Genomic DNA, 23,217 nt, shown 5'->3' with positions numbered 1-23,217 from the left:
GCTGCCTTTTTCCATGCTTCCACTCGAGCTGTAGTGCATCAGCTCCCTGACTCAAGGTAGGAACCCAATTGTCAAAACACTGGACTAATCTGGGGTTTAACTAGGCTGCAGTGTTAGGATGTGCTCCATCTTTTAGCCTTAATGTCCTATCTTGTTTACAGGACCCTAAAGAGGTTTAAATCATGAAAGCCTTAATTTATAACTTAATATTTGAGTGAAGGACGAATGTCTTTTCTACTAGTGACTTCTCCACTAAGAGTGTGCCTTGAAGGGGGCTTGTTAAACCGGGGTGAGCAAGAGGGCAGAATACAGAGCATCCCTTTCTGCCCCCCAAAACACAGCTCTGAAATGCTGAAGGTCCTTTTTAGCTGCAGTCTGTGCATGCATCAACATATTGCCTTCATTTTCTGACAGCCCTGTGCTAGCTCAGCCTATGTGCCTCTTCAGTAAGATTTTGGGCATTTGTGAGGTAAATGTATAAATCCAAGGAGCTGGGAGGGACCTTAACAGTGGGTTAGAAGAATTGACTGGAATGTGGCAATGCCATTGGGGGTGTTCACACTGCTCAGCTTTAGATGTTTCTCCCACCAATATTAGCACAATCTCTCTCTGTTTTCTTCAGAGCTGATGGAAAGGGATAAGGGAGGTTTCAGTAAGGGATTCAAAGCAGGATGCAGTGTTTGGTGCCTGTGACAGTAACAAAGGATGTTGGTTGAGTTGGTGGGACTTGAGCTTTGTTTCCAGCTGTGTGGCTGCTTTACTGTGCCATGCCCAGGAGGAATCTGTGCTCTCTTATTTGGAAGTTAAAAGCATGGTTTTGATATCAGGAAAGAAATGCTATAGATAACATTGACACCTTGATACTCCACTCTTAGTGCCTTGGTTTTCCTCCTTGTGAGATCCTTGCCTGCAAACTAGGAATTTTATCACTGTTCATTCCAGAAACATGGTGGAAAGGTTGATGAGGACTAGTAGCAATTGCAAATGTTGTATACCTCCAAACTGTAAGCTTGAAACACAGTCTGAAAGACTACTGCGTCTCTGAGTTTGCTTTCAAGTTGGGAGGTGTTGCTTGCCCCTCCAGCTGGGATGGGGGCTGTGGGTCCCGCTGTGTTGGTCTGATGGGTGCTTCGTGCCTGTGAGGCGATGACAAAGGACACACACTGGGAGTGAGCGGTACTGCACGTTGGAAAACGCTCCTGGGGCTGGAAACCAGTTGTTTTTCCTTTCTGACTCTTATCAGTTGATCTGGTAAGAGATCACTCTCCCTGCAGAGCCAGCAAAGCGATGGCATCTTTCCAGCCAGTCGTGTCACGGCTTTACAGTGGTCCAGAGAGCCCTGGCCTGTGAGAATCACCATAGCATCACTGGTGGCAGTGAGAACAGTCCTAGGCCTGGCTGCTGTGGGGAACAGACAGAAAACCTTTACATCCCCAGGCAGTGGGAGTATGTGCAGGGGAGCAGGTACCAGCCACTGACCTTTCCGTGCTGGGACAAGGTGAGCCCAGGGGATGGGACACGATGGGATGGGCACAAAGCCACAGGTTGGGGTTTTCCCTTTGTGAGTTCCTGGTGACCCTGGCAGATCACTTGGGCTCTCTCTGATCTCTTCCACCATGTCCCCAGGGCTGTTCCACATCCAGCTGCACAACTGCCGTGGTGACTGCGTGTCACTTGTGATGTACCTGTCCTCAGCAGCCTTCAGAGGGATGTTTGCAATGATCCCTCTTTTCCCTGGTGAAGTCTGTTCCCTACCTTTCCCGAGAGCCACTGCACGGTATCACAGTATCACAGTATCACAGTATGTGATACAGAGATTGGAAGGGACCTCAAAAGATCATCTAGTCCAATCCCCCTGCCGGAGCAGGAACACCTAGATAAGGTTACACAGGAATGTGTCCAGGCGGGTTTTGAATGTCTCCAGAGAAGGAGACTCCACAACCCCCCTGGCCAGCCTGTTCCAGTGTTCCGTCACCCTCACTGAGAAGAAGTTTCTTCTCAAGTTTAAGTGGAACCTCTTGTGTTCCAGTTTATACCCATTACCCCTTGTCCTATCATTGTTTGCCACTGAGAAGAGCCTGGCTCCATCCTCATGACACTCCCCCTTTATATATTTATATACACTAATAAGTGCAATGCTCTTGTACAGTCAGCTGAGGACCTTCTGCTCCTCCAGCAGTGGAGTCCCAGCGAATCCCAGTTTCCCAGTGCTGGTGACAAACTCAGAACTCCTCACCCAGGGAAGGGAAGCTGCTGGATGAAAGGAAGAGGTCGGGATGAGACATTTGCAAACGTGTTTAAGGCTGAAGAGAGGAATTTGTAAGAGAGGGAGGTAAAAATCATCATCTCATTGGGCTCAGCTCACAGCGCTAGTGGTTGCATGTTGCAGTACCAGGTCATTGCCTCGGAGGGGAGATAGAGAAGCAAAGTTCTTAAAACGGAATTGGGCGGGGGGGGGAAGGAAAAAAAATAAAATAATGGATAAATTCCCAGTTCAGCCTGGACGTGCTGTGCCGGGGGGGTTGTTATTGCTGTTATTGCCTGCATTCCCAGTAAAACTGCCACTTCTGTCAATGCCAGGATTGCATCCACTCTGGAGACAGGATGAGTCCAGAGAGCCCCTTGTGTTGCCCCTGTGTCCTCAGGGGGTCACTGCAGAGTGAGAGGAGCCTGGCGACAGGCTGCATCCCCTCTGCTCTTCCTCACCCGCATGGTGTGAGAGACAAGCAGTCAGGAAGGAGGAAAGCAGAACTGACTTGGACCTGCACCACTGCCCCGTGTGGGAGCACGGAGAAGCCTGGCATTGACGCTGGAGGAAAATCAGGTCTGTATTTCTTAGCTTTCCTGTTGCTCATTCATTTGTGGCAAAGCACACGCATGCAGATGTAGATGCAGATACTTGTGTCATGGCCAAGACACTGCCAAACACCACCTTTGTGTTGGTCCTATGGGGTCTCAGTTTGTTTGCCAGCACTGTAGCAGCTCCATGGGCAAAAGTTCAGCCCCAGCCTGTGCTGGAGATGGAGGAGAGCCAGAGAGGTGTGAGCAGGGAGTGTGGGATAAGTATGCATGGAGACAAAGCACTCGCCAAACAGGTCCCCGCGGGCTTCCGGGTCCTCTGGAGGGTTTGGGCTGGATGTGATGGGAGCCCAGCCCCTTCCTTGCAGGAATAGAATGGGATGGGCTGTGCTGTGATGCCTGTTCCTGCTCCGGGCACCTGATGGGCTGGGATAACCCCAAACCATGGAGCAGCTCTGTCCTGCTGTCTCCTCGGGGCTACTGCAGGTGATCTTTAACCTGTGGCCATTCACCCCATGGGGGAGAGTCACAGACCAGAGTCTGTGACCCCAGAGAGGTTCTGTGGGGTCAGTCCCAGAGCCAATGTTCCCCGGGTGGCCCCTGAGCCCTCTTGGATGCTGTCCTGAATGGGTATCCCTGCTGCTCTGGGCATCGCTGACCCAAAGCTGATGCTTTTTGGGTCCAAGCCTCCTCCTCGCCCCCCTCCTGCCCCCCTCGGGTGCCTGCCAGCCCTGGCTCCACCACCGCAGACTTTGCACCTTCCATGAGGGTTTTATTGACTTTGAAGCCAGCGTCAACACAGCGATAGCGGCAGGAGCGCGGCTCTGGATGCGCCAGGGAGGGGACCCAGCCCTGAGGTGACCCCATGCACGATGCTGGAGCGTGGTGTGGGGCTGAGCTGGGCTTAGCAGAGCCGTGATCCAGCAGCACAAAGAAAGGGGAGGGGAGAGCCCCAGCCCTGATATGCCCGCGGGAGCCGGGGTTTGGGCTGGGAAACCCGTCCCGCTGAGCTGCTTGTGCAACCCCCGGGGTTGCAGCGGGAGGCGAGGCTTCCCCAAAGCATCCCACCCGTCCGGTTTGCGGCTCCATCATCGGCGGGCTTGGCTCTACCAGGGGGAGCGGCCCCTTCATTCACAGGGAGGGAGGGTGCTGGTGCCCCAGACTCCCGTAAGCCCTACACCGGGCACTGGGGGTCCCACAGCACTACAGTGCGCACCCAGGGGTCTGCGGGTCCTGGCCCTGCGTATGCCCAGCGCTCCTGACTCTAAAATCAATCCCAAACCAAACCTGACCTTAAATCAAAATAGACCTTTAATAAAACCTGACCCCAAAATAAACCTTACCCTCAAGCCAAGCCTGACCCCAAACCTGACCCCAAAACCAGCCCCAAACCTAAATGACTCTAAATCTAACCTAACCCTAAACCTGACCTCAAACCAGACCTGACCCTAAATCAAAATAGACCTTAATCAAAGCTGACCCCAAAATAAACCTGACTCTAAAACCAGCCACAAACCAGACCTAACCCCAAACCAAACCTGACCCCCACCCCTGACCATACACACCCTAATCCTATCCTATCCCTTCTCCTGCACCATCATCCTCCCCTAAGCCCGCTTTATGCCCCCCACCTTGCCCGTTAACTCCAACCCGACTCGCTACTCCCTGCCCCTTTAAGACGCCCCATTACGCTGGGCGCCGTGGGGCCGTACCAACTGCGCCGCCGCAGAGGCGGAAGGGGGGGATCTTCACGGGCGGGCGCGCTCGCAGCCCATTGGCGGGCGGTGGGGGCGGAGCGTGCTCCCCTTCCCCTTCCGAGCGTGTGCGAGAGTGAGTGCGATCCGGCCGCGCCGGGACTGGGGGCGCCGCCGACTGCGCCGGACGGGCCGCGGTGAGTGCGCGGGGCTTGGGGTCAGCCCTTGTGGACGGGGGGGGCCAGGTCTGGGGGCCCCTTTGGCAGAGGGGGGCCGGGGTCTGTTGGGGGGGGGGTTTGGACCCCCTGATTGGGGGGCACTGGGGTGAATGGGGCGCTGTTGCATGGGGTGGGAGCACTGGTGTGATTGGCCCGTGTTACTGGGATGACTGGAGTCCACTGTATGGGGGGCTGGTGTGAGTGGCCGCTGGTTATTTGGGGAGAGGTTAATGTGACTGGACCCCTGTTACTGGGGGGGGGTGGGGTTGGATGAGGAGAGCCTCTGTTATTGGTGGAGGTCTGGTGTGACTGGCCCCCTGTTACTGGAGGGAACTGGTGTGGCTGGGATCCCCTGTATGGGGGGCTGGCATGTGTGGGCCCCCTGTTATTTGGGGTGTAGGGGGTGTCCCTGTCTCCCCAGTGGCTGTAGGGCAGGGGCTAGGTCGGGTGGAAGAGATGCAAGGCAGGGGAGTGCTCCGGGGTGATGCCCACCCTGCATTGCATCCACAGCACTGCTTATGCTTACCCCATTCCAGGCTGTTGTGGATTAAAAGCCTTAAATGAAGTTATTTCTTTGGCACTTCGCTGCAGAATGCGTTTCCTGCCTCTCAGTGACACCTTTGCTGCACGCTGGGCTGGTTTGCTGCTGTTCTACCTAACTTCTAGGGTGTTGGGAAGGTTGCCCTGTCTTTTCCTGCTGGAATTGCTTTGCAGCATGAAGTTTTTCCCTTAGGGAATGTGCTTGTGGAAGGACATAATGGAAACCCCCCTGTTTGGGAATACTGAAGCTGGAGGGTATGGAGACACCTGGATCACAGTGTTGGCAGATAGTTATCAGCACGGAATTGGTTCTTAGGAAGTTGTCTTGCTTGCGGGATAAGCAGCTTGGAGCGTGCCGTGCTCTGCTTTGCATGTGTCTCAACCATGGGCCAGCTTTCAGAGCGTGAAGAGAAATAGTGAAAGTGGGAATAATATCCAGGCTGGAAAAGCACAAGGCAGGATCAGGTCTCTGCTTCTAACTTCTGGAAGTGAAACAGTGCTAGTGTTGGTGGGGGCATCCCTTCTTCCACAGTGCTGCGTGCTTTGTGTGGATCCTGAGAAGTTTAGTGTTGGTTAGGGCAGAGCTGTGAGGAGTGGAGTGCCCTGCTGTATGCATCCCTTTAGATAGAAGGGGATGTGCTTTCTTCTGGTGTTTCCATAGCTCTCTGAGGAATCCCAATGAGCTGTTGGACACATGCAAAGCAAATCTGCAGGTTAATCTGCTGCAGGGGAGGAAACTGGTGGTTGGGCTGGTAAGTCAGACCCCTCCTGGAGAGCATGGCATTGTCCCAGTGCAGCTCTTGGTTTTCCTTCAGGTGCATCTTGTGCTGGTTGGTTGCACTGAAACAGGATGTGCATGGCAAAGAGTGGATTCACAGAACCCTCTGTGTTGCCTGTGGACATGGTGGTGCACAAGAGCTATGTATGAAAAGGTAGGGAGAATAGCAGTGCTACAGGGAGAGAGAACAGACTGTCACAACTAAGCACTTCCATTTAATCTTCTAGTGTGAAAGCCTTGGAGAAGAAAGGGCAGGAAGGATGAGGTAGTGTCAAACAGTTTTAACCCTCTGTTAATTAGTCCTGCACTAATTGTGCATTGTAAACCTCTTGTGTTGTCATTGCTTTGCAGTTACTGTTCAGTTCAGTAGTCGCTGGGGTGGTTCCTTCTGGGTAGCCAGGGTTGAGCAAGTAAGTGCTTTCTGCAGCTCTGATTTTGTTTCTTCCTAAGCAGCTGGAGGAGCTCAACGTGGCCACACAACCAAACCTGCTTGTCTTGAGGAGGCTTTCCCTGCTGCCACCACCCTTCTTGCTGGAGCTCACTGCCCCCATCAGCTTGCAGAGCCGTAGGTGCAAGGTAACCTCTTTCTTTGCAGCACTGCAGGTTATGGAGCATCTGTGGGTGCAGCTGGGTTTGGGGAGGGTGACTGAGAGTGATGGTCTCTTTACTCAGGGCACCCACAGGAAAAGTGTGTGGAACCGTGTCCAAACTGAGATCCCCTTTGATCTTTACTCTCTCCTTTGGTTGTTGTGGTGCAGCCAAGGTAAAGTGTTTGCTCAGTCCTGGCGCAATAGGGAAAAGTTTCCCTGCTTGAATCTGCACTCCTGCCACCTTCTCCCATCCCTTTCCTGGGGTACAGAGAAAGCCACCTGGCAGTTACCTCTGCTGACTGGATTTAGTTCAGTTTCCTGATGTGGGCTCTCCTACCTTTAAAACCACAATTCACAGACCTTGCATAAGTTGCTTTCCCAATGTGATCATTTGATCCCAGTGGTGAGATTACTCTCTACTTGCGATTGTTGAGGGTGAGTCACAAGCCCTGCAGTGTCAGGCACACCTCTGCCAAGACTGGGGCTTTATAGTTTGAAATTTCATCTATCAGAACAAATAATTACAGGCTGCTCCTTTCCCCAAGTAAACATTCAAGTCAACCGTGGCTGCAGATTGCTTATGGAATCCAAATGGATTGGAAGAGAAGCTCTTGTACACTTTGCTCCAGTGGCTTCTCCCACATCACAGGTCCAAAGGGTGGCTGAGTTTGACCTGTGGTGGCAGATTGCTGTAGTATGCTTGTTTAGTCGTCAGCCATGTGTGCACCTCCAGTTGTTCCTCTGCAAGGAACAGAGTTATTGACCGATTTTCCATTCCTTTCTCACTGTATGGGGTAGGAGATGGAGGGGTTCAGAGTTGAAGATGAGACTGGATTTTTCTCCCTGGCAAATCTGGCCCTGCACTGTGTGCAAGCCTGCTGGAAAGGTTTAATAACCAGCTGAAGGGAGTTGGTAGCTCTGTCTTTGTGGTAGCTGGCAGGTAATGCTGGATCTTGCTGCGTGGTTGCTTGAGAAACACATCCATTGACTTGCTTTTGCGGGTCGTTGCTAGCATCTCTTCATTTTAGCCAACTCCAAGCTTTGGAAGAGCGAGCTGATAAAATGCCTGCAAGGATTGTGCAAGCCCTGCTTGTGTAACAGGGCTGTGTGCATAACTGCTGGAGGTAAGAGGAGCAGACTGCCTCACAAAGGGAAAGGAAAAGCCTGTGTTGAGTATCTTCTGCCTGTGTTGAGTATCTTCTGCCTATGTTGACTGTACTGGGAGTGTGGAGTTGAAGAGCTGCGGCTTTTGCAACTCGAGGTCAGCCTTTCAGCCTGTGACCTTGCTTATTCTCTGCCTGACTTCTCCGTTGTCCTGTGGCTCGTGTCACTTTCTGGCACAGGAATGTCTGCTTTGCATACAGGATTGATGTTCTGGTGCACGTGACTGGGTGTGATTGCAGGGGACTGGAAAGTTGTATGTCATGAATGGTCAAAAAGATGAAAGGTAGCTCAGGTTGCCTTACCCATAGCAGGCAGGGAGGTTCGTAGGTGACTGCACACCCTTTTAATAGGGTGGGCCAGATGTGGAGCCTGGGTCTGGGACCAAGAGGACAACTCTTACTGAGTTACTACACAATCTTTACATCTGCTAGTAACACCTCCTTCCTGTACAGCACCATAGGATACAGGCATGTAATGTCTGAAGAGCTCCTGCATCCTCAGTGGAAAGCTGTCTTACGAACACAGTGTCCCAGTTTTATACAAACAGTGCTTGGTTTTCTCTAAGTAAATCCCCAAAGCATGCTGTTCTATTTGGAGATCTTTACAGTTAAATACATTTGCATCTATTTAACCTTGTTCCTCTGATGGTCTTCCAGCTCTGAGTTTCAAAGGAAACATCCCAAACAAGAGCAGTGTTAGGAGGTTTTGCTGTCCAAACTCCTCCTGGTGAAAGAGGTCAAAGTCTATGGCTACCAACCCTGAGCTGTCCCCTCCCTGTAGTGACTTCAGGCAAAGTCACCACTTGTCACACGAACCCTCAACACGTGTGGCCTTCTGCGTGGTTGGTTTGAGTATTGCCCATGGTAGTTGGCAACAGAGTGGTCTATAACTCCTGCAGCATTGTCCCAACTCCTGGATATTGGTGGGGTTGAGACCCCTGTTCCTCTTTCAGGTGATACCTGAAGCATGGAGCATTTTGTCCCTCCCTAGGAGTAGAGATTGGAACAGCATTAGTTAGCAGGAGGTTCAGTTTACCTGCTCTTCTCAGGTGTTGGTGGTTGTATAACCCTGAACACTTGTTTTTCAGCGCTGGCTCGTGTTGAGCTGTGTGAAGAAAGGTGTTCAGGTGCCTAAGCTGGTGGGATGACCCACATCCTTGTTTGAACGTAGAAGGACAGGCTTTTATCTGGTGAAACGAAGTGTGCAAATTCAGTAATTCTAGGTTGCTTTCTTTTAAGGCAGTTTGGCAAGTTTGAATTCATTTTTGTGATGGACAATGCCTTAAGTCCTTTGGTTGAGTGTACTGGGCTCTCCGCAATAGCCCTACTTTGACATACCCATAGAGTTGCTTTCTGCCTCAGTAAAATATTTCCTTGTTGTTCTCTTCCTTGCTTTTCCAGCTGCTCTGCTGTCCTTGAATCAGACCTGCTGGCCAGAAACAAGTCCACGTGTGACAGTGAAAGCTCAAATATGCAATATTTCAAGCTCCAGACTGACTGATGCACGCTCTGCATCTGTTTCCTGCCTAAAATAGACATTCTGCTGCTGTCTGAGCTGGTGTGTCAAGGTCTGGTTAGGAGAGACCTTGCACAGCAAGAGTAGTTTGTTCTGTTTCACAGCCCCTGCCCCCAGCTTGTGTGTTTCTTATCCTTGTGCTCAAGGTGCTGCTCTGTTTAGATTGGGGGTTCTGAGTTGGTGGAAGCGTCGGGTGGAAAGGCACTTTCCCACTGTTGTGTGAAAGAGACTCTGCTGCTTTCCACCCTTTATTGAGCTGGTTAATGGGAACTTGTGGGATGTGCTGGGAAAGAAAGCGATGGGGAAGTGTGAGGTGTAGTGAGCCTTCATCTCTAGTGAAAGCCAAGCCTTGATGTTGTAGCATTGGTGGAAGTGAGCCCTGGATCACTGCTTGTTATCACTGTGATGAGGAAAGCATGCTGTGTGCAATGGCCACCCTGGTTCACAGTGGTTGAACTGAGGCTGATGGGCTGAGGAAGCCCTGAGGTCTCCTTCCATGCCTGCCCTCCGCAGCACAGCCCCTCAGGGGTGAGCCCACCCAAAGCACGGAGCCTGCATGGACCACACCAAGCACAGCCAAATCTTACTGATGGGGAATGTAATCTCTGTGCAGAGAAAAGGCTAAGCCAAGGGCTGTTGGAGGCAATGTTAAACAACCTGGATCTGAGTGCCTGCTTCAGTGGTCTGCTTTTGGTTTGGAAAGGGCCACTTTTCTTGCCAGGTCTCCTTTTACTAAAAAGAAAGAACAGAAAGAGGTAATTTGAGACTTGCCAAGGCTTGGCACTGGCTGATATAAACAGAATTTTTTCTTCCAATCAGTTGCATTCATACCCAAAGAGGAATGAAAGAAGATCTGGTTTTGCTACAAGGGTCTCCTGGCTTAATACCACACAGGAAAGTCATCACTGCAGTGGATTTGGAAGAGACAGGGCCCAGGGCAGAAATGCCATCTCCACCATCTCTTTGCTGCTGCTGCCTCTTTCCCTTCCTCATGGGCTTGTGGGGCTCCTCTTCCTGACACATGTCAATAACCTGCCTGCCTTGCATCTTTGGTGGGTAAAAGAAGACAGCCCTGTGCTGGTCACGAGACTGAATTGCTCTTTGTAAGCAAGGCTCTTCCTTTTCCTCTGCTGCTACTAATGTGCAGAGCACTGGGGGCTCACTGCAGTTTCCTATGGTGCTGCTGCTGTCTGTGTGAGCTCTTGACAAGCACTGGAGGTGCTGTGAACAGGAACAGAGACCTGTGAGGGGGCTCAGGAGTGGTTTTCTTTTACCTCCCAGGTGTTTTAGTTCATTTCTATTTCCAGTCTTCTCTTTTTGCCGTGGTTTCTAAAGCTCAGGTTGCAGGTCAGTGCTGTACAAAGAGAAGGAGTTCCCATTTGCATTGCCATTGGGTGTCTTCCATCTGTCCTGAAGCTGTTTTAGGGGCTGTGCTGTGGTGCCAGTGAGAAGAACTGACTGCTAGTTTAAAACTGGGCTTTTCTAAGGCTTCTTCTCATGCCCCTGATCTGTGTTGTGCTGTGGTCCTGTGCAGGAACTGTGAGCACAAGAGGAGGGGTGATCCCTGGGGCAGACAAGGCACGTGGTGGGAAGGGAGGTCTGGTTATGTCACCCATGTACACCTAGGGAATTTGGGTTGCTCCTTCTTGATCCAAAAGGTGTCTGTGGCAGATCTCATGGTAGTGCTGACATCCCCAGCCACACTGAGCTCCCAGTGGTGGAAACCATGACAGCGATGCTTCTGCTTTGCTCGCTAATGCAGTGCATGTGCTGAGTCAGTGCCATGAGAGTCATCGTCATGTGGCTGTGGAGAGCAAGAAGGGTGCCCTGCCAAGTCAGCTCTGCCAGCAGTGCCCCTTTGTCCCTTCCCTGGTGCCTTGTGCAGGATACTACTGGAAGTCTGCACTGGAGAAAGCCTGTCTGAAAGAGCCGCTGGCTTTTTGAGGGTGTGTTGCTGTTGGATGTGGTCGTGATGTGCATGGATTCCCATTTACAAGGAACTGGAAAGAGGTCCTTTGGTGAGTGTTGCTGCTGGGTGAGTGGCGAGGGACTGGGTGCTCTGTGCAGTGTGATGGTGTTGCTGTGAGACACAAGGGGAGCTCATTGCTGCAGGCATGGTTTGACTTCACACCGCCTATGTGGTGTCCCTGTAAGTGTTTATTTAGCTGGGACAGCCTGGATCTTGCTGTGGGCTGGAGACAGCCAGTGCCCTGCTCAGCTCCCTCTGAGTGGTGCCTGGCAGCAGTGTGAGTGCTGGGCAGAGGGTGACTGATGACACAGCGTGGGTATGTCATCAGTTCATCACGGATATTTCCCTGCACATATTGCAAGATAAACACAGGAGCTGCAGGCACAAGCTCTATCTGCAGGTGTCCAAAGGGTGCTGATGCCACTCGGTTACTGTTGGGAAAACTCTGGCTGTTTGGATAAGCTCAGGAGCATAGGACATGGGGGTGCAGCCTCCGTGCTGCCCTGTGCCAGGGCAGGCAGCATCCATAGGGCACAGTGGGACTCGTGCCTATCTCTGCAATTGTGGGTTCATCTAAGTTCAACACTGGAGCTTCTTGGTGCTACAAGCTGTGGTCAGCTGGAGCCTGGGGATCAGTGGGCAGCCCTGGCTGTGCTTGGTCAGCAGTCTTCCTTCTCCTTTCCTATCATGGGAACAGGGTATGGTGGCACAGGGCAGAGGAGAGTCAAGCGCAGAGCTTGGTCACTCAGTTTTGGAGCAAGAGTTATAGTCCTGGTCTGGAACTGGGAAGTGAAATTGTCCTGAGATGCTTGAAACTCATAACAGACATCACATAAAGAAGGTACTTCAAGCTCACAAAGTCCCAACTTCCTGCCCAGCTTAGTTTCAGAGCCAAGGCTGTTTGGTCAGTACAATGTGACTGGCAGAGAGGGAGCCCTCCCAGCCACGTTTTGTGTTGGTAATGCTGTGCTCCAGCATGCTTTTAGGGCGTATCTGCTGACCTATCTCCTGATGCTGCTGTCAGCTGTGTGCAAGAGAGGGGGAAGAATAGATCTCTTCATGTTGCTGACCACTTGGCTTTTGGAACACTCCTCATCCTGTCTTGTCTGTTGTAATATTATATTTCTATTGTAATGTTTTGAACACTGAAACCTGATAGCACCTTTAGGCTATATGGAATTGGTGGGGGATTTGAGGATGCTTGGCACTGACAGTGCTTCCAGGCCTTCAAAGATGGGCATGGGAATTAGAAATACATGTTTTTAATATGAGAAGGAGGTACGTGTGTTTGGTAGCATGGAGATGTGCAGAGAGGGTCCCTGTGATTTGAATGATTGTGAGCTGCTGTGTATCAAGCAACTTCACATGAATGAAGGTGCATTCAGAGGGTGAAAAGCTGTGCTAAAATAGAGCATAGCTTCATTGTCATCTTTCAAAGTGTTGTGACAAGGGATGGTGGGTTCAAACTGAAACAGGGCAAGTTCAGGTTGGAGATAAGGAAGCTCTTTACTGTGAGGGTGAGGAGGCACTGGAACAGGATGCCCAAAGAAGTGGTAAATGCCCCATCCCTGGCAGTGTTCAAGGCCAGGTTGAACAGAGCCTTGTGCAACATGGTCTAGTGTGAGGTGTCCCTACCTGTGGCATGGGGTTGGAACTGGATGATCTTGAGGTCCTTTCCAACCCAAACCATTCTGTGTTTCTATGACTTTTCTGTGTGACATAGAAGCCTCATACCTTGTCTGAGACTGATTGCTTTACACCAGGTACTGTGTGCATCAGCAAGGATCCAAGAACTGGAGCCATGACTTAAAAAGGAAATAGAAACTTGTCTTACCTTGATTAAAGATAGAATAAACATTAGAGATAAAATAACTACCCTTAAAACTGATATCAGGAGCACTTTTACCTCTGCATCATACATTTGTTTCTTTTCTCCTTCAAAAAGCTGGTGTGATTCTGTCAGGGGCTGCAGGAGTTCCAGGATAGCTGTATTCCCAGTAAGAGTCAGGATTCTTTTCATGGGAAGCTAGAACAGGACATGTATTTGAACTGCAGTGAGCTTCTCGCAAATAATTGCTGCAGCCAACTAGATAAAATGAGATAAATTGAGGAATAACCTTCCTGTGCTGGGGGAAGCGAGTTAAATAGTCCCTGAGTTATAACATCCCTTTACGAGAGGAGATATGAGGTCTCATTCCATATCCTTTGCCTTTCTCCTGCTGTATCTAAGCAAACACCTTCCTATCCCTGTAGCTTGGATACAGGACTGGAATAAATAAATATCCACAGTATCACAGTATGTTAGAGATTGGAAGGGACCTCAAAAGATCATCTAGTCCAATCCCCCTGCCGGAGCAGGAACACCTAGATAAGGTTACACAGGAATGTGTCCCGGCGGGTTTTGAATGTCTCCAGAGAAGGAGACTCCACAACCCCCCTGGGCAGCCTGTTCCAGTGTTCCGTCACCCTCACTGAGAAGAAGTTTCTTCTCAAGTTTAAGTGGAACCTCTTGTGTTCCAGTTTGTACCCATTACCCCTTGTCCTATCATTGTTTGCCACTGAGAAGAGCCTGGCTCCGTCCTCGTGACACTCCCCCTTTATATATTTATATACACTAATAAGGTCACCCCTCAGTCTCCTCTTCTCCAAACTATAGAGACCCAGCTCCCTCAGCCTTTCCTCATAAGGGAGATGCTCCACTCCCTTCATCATCTTAGTTGCCCTGTGCTGGACTCTCTCCAGCAGGTCCCTGTCCTTCTTGAACTGAGGGGCCCAGAACTGGACACAATATTCCAGGTGCGGTCTCACCAGGGCAGAGTAGAGGGGGAGGAGGACCTCTCTCGACCTACTAACCACCCCCCTTCTAATACACCCCAGGATGCCATTGGCCTTCTTGGCCACAAGGGCACAGTGTTGGCTCATGGTCATCCTGCCGTCCACTAGGACCCCCAGGTCCCTCTCCCCTACACTGCTCTCTAACAGGTCGTTCCCCAACCTATATTGGAACCTGGGGTTGTTCCTGCCCAGATGCAGGACTCTACACTTTCCCTTGTTATATTTCATCAAGTTTCTCCCTGCCCAACTCTCCAGCCTGTCCAGGTCCCGCTGGATGGCAGCACAGCCTTCTGGCGTGTCAGCCACTCCTCCCAGCTTGGTGTCATCAGCAAACTTGCTGACAGTACCTATCCAGGACCAGATAGAGCCCATCATCAAAACTAAAGCAGTTCTTGTGTCTTTGGTTCTATCACTGTGTTTCCTTCCAGGATTAGAGGTTCATATATGACCTGTATGTTACGAAGACTTGTGGATGAAGAGAGAAGGCAAGACTGGTCCATGCACCAGTCTCATAGGTCTGCAGACATGGTGCTCTTCCCTCTGGCTGGAGGGAGCGAGCCACAGGTGGTCTGGCAGCTGTAGGCTTCCCCTTTGAAGAGCTGGAGAGCTGCAGCGTGGTGAAGGCCAGGAGACAGTGCAGCTTTCTCCCCTGTGTGTCCACACTGCGTTCCTGGGAGCTGCCTTCCCAAGGCTGCCTCTTTCCAAGGCATCACTGCTTGGGAGGGCAGACCACCTTGTAAAGCAAACCCCTTCCTGGCTGCTGCTTGTCCCCAGGAGCTCTGCTGCTTTGGGCAGAGCAATGCACTTCTGATGGGAGATGTAGCCTTTGCCTTGCTCATGAGCCCATGAACTCCTTCTCTCACCCTGTGTAAGGGAATTGCTGTGCGGCCAGGCATATGCAGCCTGTACCCCTTCCACCCCAGTCTGGCTCACTAAAGATGTGTCTAGCTTGAAACTCTCCTCCATGTGCAGTTTGCTGCAAGGGATGCTGCTGTGCTCTGTGCAAGGGGCCTTTCCTAGGGCTTGGCTGCTGCCAGTGCTGGATTTGGTGCTTGCAAGGGAAGAGGTGCAGCTCCTGCCCAAAACCAGCTTAGGGTGGGCTCTGTCAGCCTTGTTATTTTTTCCTATAGCTTTGGGCAAAGGTTTGGAGTAAGAGGAGAGGAGCTTGCAATTAAAACTTCTGGAGTCTTGCTTGTTGTAATACTGCAATAGGGAATGAAGGCAATAAACCAGCAACACTTTTCCCCCCACTGGTGCATTCCCTTGGTGTCAGTTGCTGGACCAGCTCCTTAGTGATTTACTGGAACGGAATAAGGAGGAGGAGAGAGACCCTGCTGGGAGCTGTGCCTTGTTGGCAATGAAGCTCTAGTTGTGGAGGCTTTAACTAACAGTTTAGTCTACAGCTGTACAGAGAGAACACCCAGCTCTTGCTTGGCTCAGAGATGCAGCATTGGAAAGCAAGGAGGGAGAACAGGGTGACCTGATGGAGAGAAATGGGCAATTTGCTCATCTGCAGTCGCAGATGTCATCTGCTTAATGTCATCCCTGGGAAGCAAATGGGAAGCTTTGCAGTAGGGTTTTGGTGCCCTTTGTAGTACAGTCACTTGCCTAGTTCTCTGCTGAACTGAACTTCATGTTAAGAACTAAACTGGAGGTTAAGAACTAAACTTGATGTTAAGAATTAGTTGTGTTGCAGAAGTACCCAGCAGCCTGCCCATGGTCACTGCAGGTGGCTGTGGGCTTCTCCCTGTGCTCCTTAGGGCTGCCTTGTCTAGCTGCTGGCCTGTGGCAGAGTGCTTCATGTTCTCTAGGGCTGAACTTTGTGGGGGTAACAACAAGGGGTGGTTCTTTGCTGAAGACCTTACCTGCTGTCCCGCATTAGGACTCCCTAAGCATCACCTTCCCTTTTCTCCCCCACTCCTGAATGCATTAGCATCACTTCAGTCAGGTTTATTCCTCAGCACAGGCACAGCCTGAAGTTTGCTGCTTCTCTTTCACCCCACCCAGGAAAGCTGTCTGGGAGCTTTAATGCAGCAGGCCCAGCTTTGCTGAAGAGGTTAACTCTACCCTCAGCCATGGGATGTGTCCCTTCTCTCTGGTGACGGAGTCACGCTGAGCTCTGAGTCACTTCTCTGTGTGTAAGTTCAAATGTCCATGGTCTTCTGGGCTGGCGGGGTGCCCAAGTACAAGAAGAGAGTCACTTTGCCCTTACAAATCAAGCTTTGAGTTGATTACTGTTTGCTTGGCCACGGTGCGTCCTTGTGCATTGGGAAGATAATCTTCCCATCTGGATAAGGGTCAGGGGAATTCAGAGCTTTGGCAGAGCAGTGGGAGGGAGGGAATGATGGGTGGTTCCCGGGGGAAGGTCAGGGGCCATAGGCCTGGTGCAGAACTTGAGGGCTGGGCGCTCAGCTTTGTGCTACCACAGACTCTGGGTATGGCCACAAGTCACTTTATCTCTGCCTTGGCAAGTAGAAAGGAGTAATTCAAAGAGGTGTAAGTCAAACTGGGGAAGAGAGTGGAGGGGGCTGGGAAGCCAGAGGCCCAAAAAGAGGTGGATAATAAATCCAGTCTGCATGTGGAGGTGGGTAATAAATCAGAGCTATTCATCACTTGTGTTGTAACGACCTAACGTGGGGTTGCTCACAGAAGTACCATGCCACAGTCCTGCTTTGCAGTTCATAAGCCCAGCAGTAAGTCCAGGGCGTTGTATCACCCTGTGAAAAAGGAGAAAGCCCCAGATGTGTGGGGTGACTGGAAGAGTGGGGTCTTTCCTCACTCATATCCCATGGGCTCTGTGATGAGTAAGGGGTTAGTAAAGGCTGGCTGTGAGTCCCTACTGAGTTTTGCTGGTGCATTAGTGAGGGCCTGGTTGTGCTCCCTGGCTGAAATATGGGGCTGCTGGCCCAGGGAGGGCAGGAGTCACTTCTGATGGGTCAGCATGGATGCTTTGGGAAGGAAAAGGCTTGGTGGGACAGGGAAATACCTTGGGATACAAAATGATCTCACAGTATTGTGATGGAAAGCCTTGCTCCCAAGAGCTGTTGGGCTGCCTTGCGTTCCTAGGACTAAATGTATAGTGAGAAAGCATGCTCTGATTGACCCTTCATGCTCTTGTGATCTGTGGCACTGTGTCACTGCTGGTGTTCATCTGGTTTTTCTTGCTTACAGTGCCTTGACCATCATGGGGGATGCCAACATGGGACCTCACATCTCCACTCCTGACAGCACTGCACAGCAGGACTCTCTCTTCAGCATGACAGACGTGTTCCTCATCTCCCTCATCACCGGGCTGCTTACCTACTGGCTGTTCTTCCGCAAGAAAAAGGAGGAAGTGCCAGACCTCCCCAAGATGCAGATAGTGTAAGTAACAACCCTCGGGCAGCGTGGGGTGAATGTAGCTGTCTGTCTTCGTGGTGAGGCCTTAGAGGCTCTGCAGATGGATTATAGAGGTGCTCCAGTGAGGGGACTTGGTCTCAAAATGGGTTTCTCTCCCCTCACGTTCCTTCTGAGCTGTGTTTTCACCTCTCAATGCAGAAATCCCTGTGGAGAAGCAGTTCTGCCTTACCCCACCGAATGGTCCACATCAGTAATGTGCCTTTCCCAAGCAAAGCAAGGCAGGAGAGCTTCTTGGCTATATTTCAGACCCTGAAGGATTTGCTTTGGCTGTTCTGTGTCTCCTGATAAAAGTCATATTTAGATAAATCTGGAGGAAGGTGGACGTGCTCTTATGCGGGTTTCCTATCAAATCTTGTCTACCCTTAGCTATGAAGAGAAGAAATAGTTCCTGAGCATGAGCTGCTTGGCAGCTCCTGTGGAACTTGCTTGGCTCAGATGCCAGGTTACCGCAGCAGCAGGAGACTGGATTTGGAGAGAGAGAAGTCCTGTTCCACCCTGTCTTCTGCAAAGGGCTTAGGGCCAGGAGCGAGCAGTGTTGGTGAAGATCTGGATGCTTTTGGTTCCTTGTCTCTGTCCCATACCAAACTTAACACCAGTTTTCTGCTGGACTTTTTAGCTCATTTCTTCTGTTTCCTCCTGGAGCATTGATAAGAGCACTACAAGGTTTGAAACTCACTGTAGGAGCTGGTGTTGTGCAATACCTTTCCATTCAGTCTCATGGGATCTGCTTCCTGTGTGTGTGCAGTTTGCCCCAGAGAAAGCCAGCCTCAGCCCAGCTCTGTGCTTTCCAGCATTCAGCCTTTGCAGAAGGTAACCACACAGCAAAGGTCAAGCCTCTGGGTTTGTAATGCAAGGCTGCTCACATGAGGATGTTTGGTGATAAGCCAAGGCCCATTTCAGGAGGGAATTGATGCTCCTGTTACCCTGTGCGTAGGAAATAAACACAGCAGGCAGTTGTGGTCTGTTATCTCAGACCTGTATGTCTACCTCAGTGGGTTACGCTGCTTTCAGATTACAGGGCTCATCACCCAGTGCTTGTGTTGTAATTCAGGTCAGAATTGGAAAGGAGCAGGTTTGGCCTCATTGTTTCTGCTCTGACCTTCTGTGGTGGCAGAGCCTTCTGCTTGAAGGCAAGCCAGGGATGCCAGGTCTGTTGTGAAGTCCCTGGGTAACAGGAGGGGTAACACACAACTAACTCCCAGGCAGGCTGTGCACTGGTGTCACAGGAGGATGGAAAGTACCTATTCTAGCTTGGGAAGGTTTGAACAAGCAGTAGTGTCCCTGGCTGTGGGATCTTGTGCTGGTGGGTGCACACGAGGCTGCTATTCTGTGCCTGCTCAGCCTTACCTTGGGAATTTGTTGTGTTGGATTAGTTGGATACCTTCCCTCTTGAGCCTGCAGGAGAAGGCTGTGTGCATCTGTGCATGCAGTTGCCTCTGGAGATTGTAATGGGGATGGCTGCTCTGTGCTGAAAGCTCAGAAGTGGCTCTATCCATCTGAAATTAGATCCTGACATGGCACAGGGACTTGGAGAGCTCCTGTGCCCCCCATCCTCGGGACTATTTCCACCCGGCATCTATCACATGCAGCGATTCCAGAGGCTGCCTTGACCTGGCAGGGAAGTTGTGCTGCAGAGAAGCTTTCCGACTCCTTCCTGCATGTATGTTACCACCTTGTCCTGCTGCAGGACCTCTTCTCATGGGCTTCCATCTGAGACTGGCTGGAGGTTTTGTCTTTGAGCTGACTCTCAGGCATTCTGCCTTCATTTCCTCCTTGAGGTCCATGCTGCCTTCTCCATCTGCATGGAAGATGCACTGTGCGACTGCTCCTTGCAAGAGCAACTCAGCTATGGTCAGCACCTCTGTCCAAGTGGAGCTGCTGTGGTCATTGTAGCAAGCTCGGTCTATGGGCAGAGGGGACCCATAAGCTAAGGCTGTGGCTGGTGGCACATCCATCCTCTGGGGCAGAGACAGCTACTTCCTGCAGCTTTTGCAGTCTTATTTTATGGGACACTTGGAACCAGGAGGGAAATAAGTGGGGAAAACCAGCTTGTTCAGCCTGGGGTTTCCTTCCCTCCTGTCATCCCTGAGGCTGGGGTGGAGTTTCCTTTCTGATGAACAAGCAAATAGGCAAGATACAGGATAGCACTGTGGATGTAGCAGGCTGATCCATGGGCAGGCAGGGAAACAGTTCCAGACCCATGATGACAAAGAGCCCTCCGTGGGGCTTTCTCCAGCTGGAGAACCTTAACCTAAAGAAGTGCTGCTTTCCTTCAGCACATTCTCTGCAGCTCTGCCTTCACTCTCCAAACTGTTCCAGACCTTATCTGATGGTGCTGAGTGATGGTTTCTGTTGTGTCTCTTTGGCCTTCAGCTTCAGCCCTGGAAGGCTGCAGGATAGAAGTGCTGAACAGCAATTCAGACACATCCCCGTGGCTGCTGCTTTGATGGGTTTGCTTGCAACGTGGGGGAGTGCAAGCAGAGCCTCTGACCTGAGCACTCAGTGCTCTCCTGGGGTTTTGGGAGCTGCTGCTGAGCAGCATGCTTTGATCAAGCCATGTTATCTCAGCAGGGTCTGTGAAGGAAATGCTGCTGCAGCTGCCCTTGATTGTAGAAGAATAGATGCATGCTCACAATACCCTATTCTGTATGGCACCTGGGCTGGATTGGCTCTGCATGGCTCCATCAGCCTGCACGGCACAGGAACAGTCATGACCTTGCCCTGACAATGCCTCTCTGGGTTCAACCACAGCTCAGGTGCTTGCTGATCCTTCACTCTTACATCTAAAGCTGTTTTCCTGTCCAATTACCCAGGGAACAGGCAGAGTTCATCCCATGCAGAGGCTTCCTGCGTACGAGATGTCCTGTACCTGTGTTGTGTAATAGGTGTGTGTGTGGGCAGGCAGGGATGCTGCTAACTGAGAACTGCTCTTGTTGTGACCATTTTCAGGCTTAATTGAAACCTCTGGAGCAGCCTCCCTGCAGCCTGCTCTGCAGATGTCATTAGGGCGAGCGGCTCCCTGTGGCCACCACATTCCTCACAGAGGCATTGCTGGGGAATGCACTGCTTTATACTCTGCCTCCTCTGTGTTTCTCAATCATGGATTCCTTTCCTTTCTCATGTGCCCACCCTGGAGTTGTGCAGACTGAGGAAACACAGGCATTGGTATGCTGGGTGTCACCCCTTCCCTTCTCCCCCCATCCTTAACATTGTTTGAGGCAGAAATTGGCTTATCTCTGTTCCACAGCTATAGAGCAATCCAGTCTCTGGTGCTTGTAGGGCTTCCTGTGGCAGGAATTGCTCCAGCTCCTCAGCCTAATTAGCTCTCTTCACTGCCTGTGTGTGGGTTAAGAGATAGACCATCTCTAATTTAATTTAATGGGATCCTGAAGAGAACAAACTCCTTTGAGCTGCCTCCGCAATGGCACTGCCATAGTTACCCGTGGCGTTGCTCATGCAGTGTCTGGAATCACTTCATTCAGCCACAGCGTTGCTTTGCCTTTCTTTTCAAACCAGAATATATCTAAAAGCAGCTGTGATATAAACAGTTTCCAAGGGAACGGGGCAGGGGAAAGGGTTTTGTGTCCCGTCCCCCTGCTCCATGCGGATGGGAGAGGGACGTGTGCTGCGGAGCATCCTGGGAGCTTTCATTCTCCACTCCTACTCCTAATTCCTTTCTGCCACTGCTGCCAGATGTTGGAGTTTCTCAGGGCTGTGTGGATCCACTCGGTTACTTCCAGAGCCCCACCATGAGGAGCTGAGTGCACAGGACCACTCCTGCTATGACCTGTGCTGGGACCTTTTGTGCTGGCTCTCTTCTCCTTAACAAAAGGCTGACACTTGGCTTTAAAGCCCAGGAGGAGCAGAATGGGAAGGCCTGTGCGTGTGTTGCTCCAGAGCTAAGTTAGATCCGTCCCCCACACCTCCCATTGCAGACAGACACGGCTGCCCTGCGACTCTTTGTCTGCCTCTTCCCTGCCCTGACCATGGGCTGTGTGTACTCGGCCCCACGAGAAGAGGCTGCTGTGGAGAGGTGAGTTACTGCCCGATGGGATCATTCCGGCTCAGAGGGTGGCTCTTCCCACCCCAAAGCTGGGAGGAATGGGGTGCCTCTCACCCCTGGGGCAAGAGGAGAAGGAAGGGGAGATGCTGTGCTGGACCCTGCTGTTGGTGCTTGGTTTCTGTGTGATGGCCAGGCTGTGTTCTCACTTCTGGATGTGCGTGTGCTTCCAGGAGGACAGGCACGGGCATGGGAGCTCTCTGAAGGGGAGGTGCTCAGCTGAGGCAGACTTTGATATTGTTGCTAAGCTGTTGGGAACTTCCTTCCCTCCTTTCTTTCTCCTGAAATCAAAGTGGCTGGGGGCTCTCACCAGGGCTAGGCAGTCTGTACAAGCTAAAGACTCGATGCAATGGAGTTAATCCCCTTTCCCTCACCCCTCACTTCTGACTCTCTTAGTCGCTACCCTGAGCTATCTAAGCTGTGTGAGCAGTCGCCGCTGCAAACACATGTCTAAGTTTTCCTGTCTGTCGTTTGTGTCTTTGGCATCTGTGTGGTTTTGCAGCTCAGAGTTTCAAGCCACTCTGATGAAGCAGTTCCAGGGAGCTGTGTAGCCCTTTATAAAAGCCAGACTCATTATTTCTGCTGTGTCTGAGCCGCAGACTGTTCCACACCACAACACTTCAGTGCAGGGTTGCTCCTTTGAAAAGGGACCAGCTCCATGTGCTGCACCCTTTTCCCTTCCAAAGGGAGCCACTGAAAGGATTTAAAACACTTTCTTTCCCTCCTTTAAAAGCAGTTTGTTTAGCAGTTGACCCAGCAGTGGTTTTAATTGGGTCCCGTTTGCAGAGGGCAGTGAACCAGAGATGCTCACTGGGGAGCCAGAAGCAAAGTGAGAGCTGAGTCTTGTGAGCGCGCTGGGGGGCAGCTCTGCCAAAACCCCCGTCCTGGTGGCAGCATTGACAGTGTTGGAGCTGCTCTCAAGGTGCTTGTGATATCCCTGTTCCCAACAGGGGACAAATGACAGTGTGGAGAGACTGGTAACTTCAGAGAGGGCAAACTGGGGGGTGCAAAGCAGTGTTCTCCTGGGAGCACTTCTGCTTTGAATGGCTTTTTTGGGTAGGGTCTGCTCATCTTTTATGTGTGCTGTATGAGGCTGTAGGTGCTTGGAGCTGTCAAGCCTGGTTGTGGAGCTCCTGGATCCCTTTGGGTAAAAGGGGGTGCTTGAAGGTGTGCTTTGCCTGTGTCCCCCACCCTGCTGCTCTGCATGTGTGCCCTGTGAATGTCTCTGCGCATCCACAGAGCTCCCTCCCTCTGGACTGCAGAGTTTAGGAAGCTGTTGGTGAGCTCTGCGCATTCTCACATGGGCCTGAGCCAAACCCCATTTCTTTTTTGCCTGGAGGCTTCTCTCTTCCCACAGGACACCCAGCCTTGCATTCCTCCATTGTGAAAGAGAAACGGGAGCTGGTCCCACGTTCCTCCTCCCCACTGCTGGAGCTTCAGTAGCGGGAAAAAGACAGCAAGTGAGCTCCTGGCACTTGTCCTCCTGCCTTGAAAAGACCCAGCACCTAATGTGACTGTAGCTAGAGCCACCTCTGCCTGTGAAGTTCCCTAGAGCTGGGCTGCTTTCATTCCAGGGCTCTAAAACCCATGGCTGTGCTTAGGATAGCAAAGCTCTTCTGGCTCCCTACCTAATGGAGTAGCCAGAGCGGTGTGAAT

General features: G+C 51.4%; 1 protein-coding gene across 1 annotated transcript in view; it reads left to right on the top strand.

The window, feature by feature from the left end:
* Positions 1-4,633: 4,633 nt before the first annotated feature.
* POR (cytochrome p450 oxidoreductase) overlaps positions 4,634-23,217 on the top strand; it is a 28,654-nt gene continuing 10,070 nt past the window's right edge. Inside the window, exons 1-3 of the mRNA XM_080629970.1 lie at positions 4,634-4,690; positions 6,483-6,605; positions 17,274-17,465. Of these exons, the coding sequence (XP_080486096.1) occupies positions 17,287-17,465 (179 nt within the window). The 5' untranslated portion in view covers positions 4,634-4,690; positions 6,483-6,605; positions 17,274-17,286. The remainder of the gene's footprint in view (positions 4,691-6,482; positions 6,606-17,273; positions 17,466-23,217) is intronic.

Source organism: Psittacula echo (assembly GCF_963264785.1).
Source record: "Psittacula echo genome assembly, chromosome: 15".
Taxonomy (NCBI): Eukaryota; Metazoa; Chordata; class Aves; order Psittaciformes; family Psittacidae; genus Psittacula; species Psittacula echo.
This window is presented reverse-complemented; position numbering and strand designations above follow the sequence as displayed.